The sequence below is a fragment of the Myotis davidii genome, unplaced genomic scaffold (genome assembly GCF_000327345.1).
Source record: "Myotis davidii unplaced genomic scaffold, ASM32734v1 scaffold590, whole genome shotgun sequence".
Classification (NCBI taxonomy): domain Eukaryota; kingdom Metazoa; phylum Chordata; class Mammalia; order Chiroptera; family Vespertilionidae; genus Myotis; species Myotis davidii.
Window position 1 is genome coordinate 658,390 of NW_006282381.1, and position 9,762 is coordinate 668,151.

Here is a 9,762-nt window from a genome sequence, read left to right on the forward strand (position 1 = left end):
TCCCGTCTGTCCTCCCAGGGGACACGCCTGGGGCCCCATGCCAGATTCCTGCCTGCCACCACACCCCACAAGTGACCCCAACATGCCCTCCCCAGCCCTCCCCAGCCCTCCTCAGGCCCAGCTGGGGACCGAGTCCTGTCCAGACGCCACATGGGAGGAAGTGGAAATAGAGGCCAGTCGGGGCTGGGCGGGTCCCCATGAGGCCCCCCCAAAGCAGAGCAGGTCTGGCTCTGGCCTGAGCTGGAGCGGGGACTGGTCACACGCACCTTCTTGGCGGGGTGCCCTTTACCTTCTGATCTCAGAGTGGCGGTGGACCCCTGCCAAGGGCCCTCGCCTCATCCGCAGGCTTCCTTGGGGCCACCAGAGTTGGGGACCAAGTGGCCAGCCTCTCCCTTCCTTCATGCCCGACCCCATGTGTGTTTGCTGCCCCAACTTCCTGCCTGGGCCACCGGGTCATGGGACAGTCAGATAATGATAGAGATGATAATGGCCACGCCAAGTGACCGGACAATTCACTGGCATCATCTCATGAGATCCCCACGCGCCTCTGAGAGGCTCAGAGTAACGGACAGCTCAGGAAAGCCAGGAAGTGGCCAGGACAGACGTCAGCCCAGGCCTGGCCAATCCCCAGAGCCCATGCCCTGGTCCCCGCCCCCTCCCGGCCTGCCTCTCCTGGTGAGAAAGGGCCCGGACCCCTGGGCTGGCTCCCTCTCTTCCCCCAGCCCCCAGCAGGCATGGATGTGAGCCTGGCTTTGTTCGAACCATAGGTACCATAGGCGTGAGCAAGAGAGCACACATTCCAGCCACGTTGAGCCTCATCCCTGTAGCCAGGCTGTGTGCCCGCATGTAGGGGCCTCCTCAAACTCTGACCCGGTCCTGGGAGGCAGCCCATTGCCGTTTGCTTTACAGAGGAGGAGACAGAGGCTCAGAGAGGCCCCCAGCTTGAGAGAGGAAGGTCTGAGCTGGGTGTGCCTGACTCCAAAACCCGTGCTCACCACCACTCCCCAGCGGCCCGCTCTTGTGAGGCCTCTGTGGCCACTGGGCCGCAGCCCCACCGCACCCTCCCCGGCAGGGCCAGGAGCAAGTGCCCCGGTGGGCTCAGCAGCTCCTGCCCAGGCGGGCTCCCTCTGCAGGTGGTCACAGAGTGGGGCGAGACGGGAGCACTGCCCAGTTCCCCACACCTTTCACAACCCAACCGATGGCGCCATGGAGCAGGAAGGATTACAAACAGGCCACAGGAAGCTCTGACGCTGCGGGGGAGGGTGGGGGCAGGAGGGCTCTGCAGAGCCTGGGACCAGAGGATACACGGCCGCAGGGCTCCCTCCAGAGTGGACAAGGCTGGCCAAGGATGGTGCCGTCCAGGGCCCTGGGGGCACTGCTTCTCCCGCTCCTCCTACTCCTGGCCTCAGGTGAGCGACTGGCTCCTCATCCCCTCCTGCCAAGCCCGGAGACCCCCTGCCAGGGGCGAGGATGGGTAGGGAGGGGGCTTGAGTTAGATGCCATCCTGATAAACTTTGGTTCTCCGGGCCTCAGGTCAGTGGCCTGGGGATGGAGGGAGCATGGAGAGTGCTCCCCACTACGCCACCTGCACTGTGGCTCCCTGGCAGGCCTGGCCCTGGGACACAGGTGGGCTCTGGGACACATGTGGGTCCTGGGACACAGGTGGGCTCTGGGACATGGGTGGCCCTGGGACACAGGTGGGCTCTGGGACATAGATGAGCCCTGGGACACAGGTGGGCCTGGGACATAGATGAGCCCTGGAACACAGGTGGGCCTGGGACATAGATGAGCCCTGGGACACAGGTGGGCCTGGGACATAGATGGGCTCTGGGACACGGGTGGGCCTGGGACATAGATGGGCCTGGGACATAGATGGGCTCTGGGACACGGGGGGGCCTGGGACACAGTTGGGCCCTGGACAAGCGCTTCTCCAGCTGGCCTCTGAGCTCTGAGAAGCGGCAGGGGAGCTGTAGAGCCTGAGGGCTGGCAGGGCTTACACCGCCCTCCCACCACCCTCCTCCGGCCCGCCTCCCTGTCCCCACAATGGCCCCACAGTCCTCAGGCACCCAAACCAGGAACAAGACTCTTCCGCCCGCTTCACTCTTGGCCTTGCACACATGTGGCCGTTGTCCAGGGGCAGTTTGAAACCCCCAGGCCTTGTGCTTGCTGTTCTCTTTCCCAGGAAAGCAGTGCTCCAGCCCCTGCCCACCTGGCCAGCTCTTATTCATTTCCCTGCTGCTCTGGGAAGTCCATGGTGATCCCTCAGGCAGAGGGGGAGAAAACCTACTGCGGGGAGCTTTATCTGGACAAGGGGGAGGCAACTTGGTGTCGGTGCTAGGGAGGCAGTGGGGAGCGGTGGGGTCTGTGGTGAACTGGACTTGACAAACCCACACCGAGGGGGCAGCTGCTGCTCATCTCCAGCTGGTCACTGCCTTGCAGGGATGAGAGCCTGTGCAGTCAGACCACCTGCCTTTGATGAGAAATGAACACCTACAATGGGTTCTGTCCTTTATGATCTCTAATCTCCCCCCAAAACCCATTGGCCTCATTTGACTGATGAGAAGATTGAGCCTCAGAGAGTTTAAGTAACTTGTCTGAGGCCACACAGCTTGTATGTGACCCAAAGCTTCCCCTCCAGCCCCTGTCCCAGGTGAAAGGGAACGGAACTGGAAGTCATGGAAGCTGGTTGCTAGTCCTGGAGCCACCTCCAGCTAGCTGGTGACCTTGCCCCAGTCACTAGGCTACAGGGGCCTCAGCTTGCTGTCTCCCCTACTCCAGGAGGTCGCCATGAGGGTTGTAATGGAAATGGGGGAGAATGAGGCAAACCAAGACCAATACATTCATAAGGCCACAGTTGCAAGGGCTTTGGAAAGTCTGATGTAAAACAACTGCAAAAAGCCAGGCAGACTTCCTGGAGGAGGTGCAAAAGGGTACTATCCCTAACATAGTAAACCTTTTATCTACAGAGCCACATGCCCAAGCCCTTTGCACACACTTTCTCCAAAGCATCCCACTGGCCCTGTAAGAAGGAGGGGGGAGGGGGGAGAGAGGGGGAAGGGGAAGGGTCCTTTCACCTTGGACCCGAGGCCCAGGGAAGGTGTGATCTAGCTCAAGTGCACACCATCAGTGTGAATGGGCGGAGCTGGGGTTCCAGCCCACACCACAGACCCTGGATCCCTTGCTGCCCCTTCACACTCTACGTCCCTCCCTTAGGTGAGAAAGATTTCACGAACAAATCTGAGCAAACAGCACAGTCTGAGGAGCCAAGGAACGTCTGCCTGGGGCTCATCAATAAGGACCATTACGAACCCTTTGAGCTGATGAGCACGGCGAAGTGCTTCAACAACTGCGTGGAGTCGGGGAGCTCCTCCTGTCATCTGGACAACTTGCAGAGGTAACAAGGCCCTCTGAGCGGGAGCAGGGATCTGGGGTTCCTGCAGGGGCAGGGAGGAGGGACGTGACGGAGCTATCAACCCCCACGACCCCAGAAAATGCTGCTCCCATCTCGCCCTTCCACCTTGTTGTTGGACACGCATATCTCTCTGACCCTGAGACACCTCTGACTCAGTGGATACAGAGATAAATCAGCCCCCGTCCCTCCCATTGGGAGTTGTGAAGTGACAGACACAGGCCCAAACGGTGATGACTCCAGAGTGTGGTCCTACAGAAGGGGGAACAAGGGACCAGGTTAGCTCAAAGGAAAAACGTCTGCCAAGGCTTCCTAGAGGAGGGAACCCAGGAAAGGGCTTTGAAGGTTGCATAGGAGTTTTCCAGTTGCACCCAAACAATGTTAGGAGATATGGGCAACCGAACTTCAGTGAGTATTGAGGAAGAACACCAGTGCTTTGAACTGTGAAAGAATAACGTGCTGGCGATGGAAGTAACAATGGGGAGCTGGGGCGGTTGGGGATAGAACTGAAAATATAAGTCGGGACCAAAATATGAAGAGTTGTATAAGCTACACCAATGTGAGAAGGGGCGGGCCAATGCTGTATTTTATTTTTTAATATATTTCTATTGATTTCAGGGAGGAAGGGAGAGGGAGAGAGAGATAGAAACATCAATGATGAGAGAGAATCATTGATTGGCTGCCTCCCGCACGTTGGACCGAGTCGCAACCCAGGCGTGTGCCCTTGACCGGAATCGAACCCGGGACAACTTCGGTCCGCAGGCTGACGCTCTTTCCACTGAGCCAATCCATCTAGGGCTGCATGTATGTCTTGTCTTTTTATTTCCCTAATGATATCTTTTGAAGATCCAAACATATACTTTGGATGAAGCCCAGTGTAAATTGTGTGTGTGTGTGTTTGCTGTCATATCAAAGACATTTCCTCTAGCCCAAGGTGGCAAGGATTTTCTCCTAAGTTTTCTTCTACAAGTATATGGTTCTAGCTCTTATAATTAGGTTGTGCATTTGGAGTTAAATTTTTGTGTACAGTGTGAGGTAAATGTCTAACTTTACATTATTATTATCACTACTACCTTTACATTTGGATATCTAATGTTTTGGCACCATTTATTGAAAAGACGATGCTTTCTCCACTGAATTGCTTTTGGAGCACATTCCATTGAAGAGCTAAGTGGAGCCTTAGCCGGTTTGGCTCAGTGGATAGAGCATCAGCCTGTGACCAAAGGGTCCCGGGTTTGATTCTAGTCAAGGATATGTATTTTGGCTGCAGGCTCCTCTCTGGCCCAGACCCTGGACAGGGCGTGTGCAGGAGGCAACCAATCAATGTGTTTCTCTCACATCGATGTTGATGTTTCTCTCCATCTTTCCCTCTCCAACTCTCTCTTAAAAAAAAATCAATAGAAAAATATCCTCGGGTGAGGATTAACAACAAAATAACCCCCCAAATCAAACAATGAGAGTTCAGTGGACGCTCCTGGAATGTCTTCTCCCACGCTGGTGAACCAGAAACGAAGCTACCTCCCTGCGGAGAGTAATGGCCCTGTGACAGATTTGAAAGAAGCAGGGGTGGCGATAGCTGTTCCATCCCCATTGAACTCTCCGGAGTCAGGCTGGTCTCGGAGGAAGGCTGCGGACCAGCGTGAACTTAATGGCATGGCGAGTCCAATGACAGCTGCTGTCCCAGACGGATGTGTTCACTCGAACAAATCAACACGGCCCCTGGCAATGGGCACCCAGCTATTACCCGGCGGATACTTTTTCCTCCGTACCCGTTCGCCAGGGCCTGGCAGAGCCAACGGTATTCTGTCGCGGTGTTTCCTCGGGGCTGTGTCAGTTCCCCGCTCCTTGCTGTCATCACATGCTTCACAGAGGCCTTATTCATCTTGACATTCAGCAAAGCATCCCTGGTCCGCATTATGCCGATTAGATTTGAGGAGCAGAAAGTGACACGTACTTAGATGCCTGAGGAAGACATAAGTGAACTAGAGGCCCATCATCTCATTGCATTTTCTGGGCCTTCGGATGTCTGGAGAATGGCAAGATGTCCCCTCCAACGTAAAAGGTGAGTTGTTTAATGTCACACCACGTAACCATGAAAAAACAACCACAAGCAGGCACAATGTGGGAAGACAGGTATTCGGCAAACATGAAACTAAAGGAATCTAAGCAGCTATCCTAGTATCAGGCAGGCAAGATGGTACTTAAGTGGGTGTTGATGTTATCATTAATAATTCATTGGTATAGCAATGCTTTAGACTTTTTGAATATGTTACATTTCATACCTAAAATAATTTTTTAAGTGCTCTGAGAAGCAGATGAGGAAATATTTCCTTGAGAAAGCAAATGGGGCTGTTTTAGGAGGCCACAGAATTTTTTTTGAGTGCATGAGGTGAAATATATAATGAAATACAATTCACGATTTTGTTCGGTAATCATGACAATCGCAATACTTCTTTTTAAAAATATTTTTATTGATTTCAGAGAGGAAGGAAGAAGGAGAGAGAGATAGAAAGATCAATGATGAGAATCATGGATCAGCTGCCTCTTGCACGCCCCCCTCTGGGGATCAAGCCTGCAACCTGGGCATGTGCTCTTGACCGGAATCGAACCTGGGACCCTTTAGTCTGCAGGCTAACCCTCGATCCACTGAGCCAAACAGGCTAGGGCCTCAATACTTCTTTGTTTCCATTTTTAAAAGGTAAATAAAAGCTAGACTCAATTGACGTGGCTCAATCAATGGATTTGGACAGCCTCGCCCCACTGCCTCTGGCTTGATGGTGTTCTAACTGCCTGCTACACTCAAGCACATCTGCACATCTCTGCCTGGCTTACTCTTTACATTACACAATATTTTTTTCTGTGGTTTCTTGAGGGGGTTTTGCCTTGGTAACGGCAAGCGTTCAAAAATGATGTCAAAATAAGAGCCTCCTTTTGTGTTCCTGGCAAGCCCTCCATAGCTACTCCTTTCCAACAGCCTTGATCTAGCTGTATCTGCCCGCCACCCTCACCCCTCCCTTCCCATTGCTGTCTCAGGCAGCAGATCTTAAGACCCTAGGACGGTTTAAGAAAAACAATCACCTGGCCTGCATGGAAGTTTCAGTACCACGGAGAGCGCCACAGCCTGGCCGCACCTTGCTGTTTTAGTGGAGTCCAGGGAGCTGTGGTAAAGTAACTGCCAATTAACTTCTGTGTTCTGTGAGGTTCGACAGCAGCTCAGCTCCCACAGGTCAGTTTCCACCCGGCTCCGTCCTCAAAGACCGAATTCCCGGTATGCAGTGGGTACTCACTAGATGCGAGGAGGCGCTCACCCACGCCGCGCAATTACCATCCCGCAATTGAAAAGGCTCAGGGGAATTCCTCCAAAGCAGATATGCGAAGACCAGCGCGCATATAAAAAGATGCTCAACATCATTGCACAGCAGGGAAATGCAAATTCAAACCGCAGTGAGATGCCACTTCATACCTACAATGAAGAGCAAAACGAAAAATAAGCATTGGCAAGGACGTGAGGAAATGGGAGCGTACCTCGTTGGCGGGAACGTGAAATGGTGCAGGCTGTGGAAAACAGCCTGACAATTCCTCAGAAAGTTAAGCAAAGCTTTACCACCGACTTCACTCCTAGGTTTGTACCCAAAAGGACGGAAAACAAATCCTCCAACAAAAGCTTGTCTGTGAATGATCATAGCAGCCCTAGTCACAATAACCCAAGCATGGGAACGACCCAAATGTCCATCAATGGGTAAATGGATAAACAAAATGTGAGCTATCTGTACAATGAAATATTATTCACCCCAGAAAGAAGGAATGAAATACTTGTACAAGCTGCAACATGGATGACCCTTGAAGACATGATGCTAAGTAAAAAAAGGCCAGGCACAAAAGGTCAGGTGCCATCTAATTCCATTTATATAAAATATCCAGAATTGGCAAATGTATACAGAAACCAGATGAATGGTTGCCAGGGGCTAGGGGAGGAGGGAAGAGAGTGACTGCTTAATGGGTATGGGGTGATGCATTGTACGCCTTAGAAAAATATTTTTATTGATTTCAGAGAGGAAAGGAGAGAGAGAGATAGAAACATCAATGATGAGAGAGAATCATTGATCAACTGCCTCTTGAGCACCTATTAATTATTGATGAGAGAATCATTGATCAGCTGTTTCCTGCACACCCTATTCCGGAAATCAAGCCCACAACCTGGACATGTGTCCTGACTGGGAATCAAACCATGACCTTCTGGTTCATAGGTCCACATACACTTTAAAGTAGTTAAAATGATACAGTTTATGTTCTATGGAAGTTTTTACAAAAAGACAAACACGTGAAATACTCAGAGGGACTGCTGGCTGGAATCCCTCGGACGAGCTTGGGCTGTTTCCTCACCACCCCTCTCCTCGGTGCTCCCAGGGTCTTCCCGTTGCCATTCGGAGTCACCCCTCCCGCCCCAAGAGCCGGATGATCATGGCCCATAGTCTCGCTCCTCCTTTCAGCCAGGTTGGGGACCAGGTGAGTGGGGGGCTCAGCTGGCAAGGCCCCACATTGCCCCTGCCCCCGGCCCCTTGCAGGTACTGGCTGGACTACGAGGCCTACCTTGTGGAGAGGAGTCTGAGGGGGACGGTGGATTTGCCTTTTCTGAAGGCTTTTGTCAAGAACGTCAGCACCAGCATCGCAGAAGACCTGCACTTCTCTCTGAACCTCTCTCAGGTGAAGCGTCCCCGGCCCTGCTGGCTGGCTCTGGACGGTTTCCTCTGGCCTGGCTTTCGGAATTCTGCGGGAGTCACGGTCTGGGCTTGGTACCCAGCAAAACCTAGCCCTCCTGTGTCCCTGCAGGGCCCCTCCGCCTTGCAAACGGGCGCTGGTGAGTTAAGTGGATGAGTGGGTCCTGGTAACAGATTGTCCAGATTTCTAGGACGAGACCCCTGGGAGGTCTCCTTGTTACTCCCATTCTCCAGATTGGGAAAACTGAGGCCCCGTGAGTGCCATGATGTGTCCCAGGGCTCACAGCCTGGACAGAGCAGAGCTGAGGCTGTGCCCCCAGGTGTCCTGCCTCTCAGAGCGGAAGTCCTCAGGTGCCGCCTCTCCACCGGGCGTGCCTCAGTTTCCCTCCCCCTTGGGGGAGTGGCAGGACCTGTGTTGGGGGCTGGAATCCTTGGGTCGAGAAGGAGCCACTGGGTCTGTGGTTACAGATTCCGGGGCAGATGACGGAGGACAAGCACCAGTTCCCTGCCAGAGTCCGGCTGCCCAGGAGCCTGTTCGCCTCCCTGCAGGGCAGCAGGCCAGTGGTCCCCTTGGCCGTATCTGTGCTGGATGTCGGCCGGGGGAACCTCTTCAAGGTGAGATGCTGGGTGGAGGGCAGGGCAGCTCTGAGGCTCCCCAGGCAATGTTCGTCTTCTGGGGGGTCTTCCTCGAGGAACCCCTGGCAATGGAGAGGTGAAGAGCCTCTGCAGCTCACGGCCACCCCAGACCCGTCTCTAGAGCCTGTGGCTTTCAGACTCACACTGGTCCACACACTCAGATATTCGGACCCCACATAGCAGTGACCTTGGACTGTACGTGTATCCCAAGTGTGCCCGTGTCCCTGTGGGTCCCTGTGCATGCACACACATGCATGTCTTTCCTATTCCTGGTACACACACAGTCCACATGAGCGAGTGTGCCCGTACCCATGCAGGTGTGTCCCATGCGTGTCCCAGAGGCATATATGTGCTCCCAAGCAGATGTGTGCATGCCCAGTGCTGGTGCGGCCAGGGCCTTCAGTGGTGGGGTACTTACCCCCGTAGGCACCCACTGGCCCCCATTTCTGGGCTGATGTTTCTCCTCGCCCCGTGCCCCTCCAGTTAAGAGGCAGAGGAGTCTGGAGGCCAGGCGTGGAGAGCGGTGGGTGCCTGGCTTTGTGACCAGCCCGAGCAGGAGGCCACAGGGAGCAGCAGGGAGGATGTCACCCCTGACCCCTTGGTCCTCTGACCCCCGGTCCAGACTTTGCCCTCCAGGCAAGGACTACGGGTCCTGGAGGCTCCCAGGAACCCTGCCACGGCTGAGTTGAGACAGCCCTTCTGCAGCCTGGCCCCCATCTCCCTCCACAGGGCCCCCAGCTCAGCCTGGACGACGAAGGCAGCGTGTTGAACAACCGCCTGGTGGGTCTGAGTCTGGGCCGGATGCGGGTCACGGCGCTGCCAGAGCCTGTGGAGATCACCTTCTCGCACCCGCACCAGCCTCCGGTGAGCCCCCACCCAGGCCGGCAGTGACGCAGGGGCAGACAGGCAGGTGGGCACCCCTGGGCACAAGGACAGACACACACAGGACTCCGCACCGTCCGCCCTCCACATCCACCCAGGAGAAGCCGTTAGGACCGC

At 54.7% G+C, this 9,762-nt stretch overlaps 1 protein-coding gene across 1 annotated transcript in view; it reads left to right on the forward strand.

Annotated features, from left to right (window-relative positions):
- The first annotated feature begins 748 nt into the window (after nt 1–748).
- ADGRG3 (adhesion G protein-coupled receptor G3) overlaps nt 749–9,762 on the forward strand; it is a 17,628-nt gene continuing 8,614 nt past the window's right edge. Inside the window, exons 1-5 of the mRNA XM_006752873.2 lie at nt 749–1,409; nt 3,214–3,394; nt 7,975–8,113; nt 8,596–8,742; nt 9,493–9,627. Coding sequence (XP_006752936.1) covers nt 1,199–1,409; nt 3,214–3,394; nt 7,975–8,113; nt 8,596–8,742; nt 9,493–9,627 — 813 coding nt within the window. The 5' untranslated portion in view covers nt 749–1,198. The remainder of the gene's footprint in view (nt 1,410–3,213; nt 3,395–7,974; nt 8,114–8,595; nt 8,743–9,492; nt 9,628–9,762) is intronic.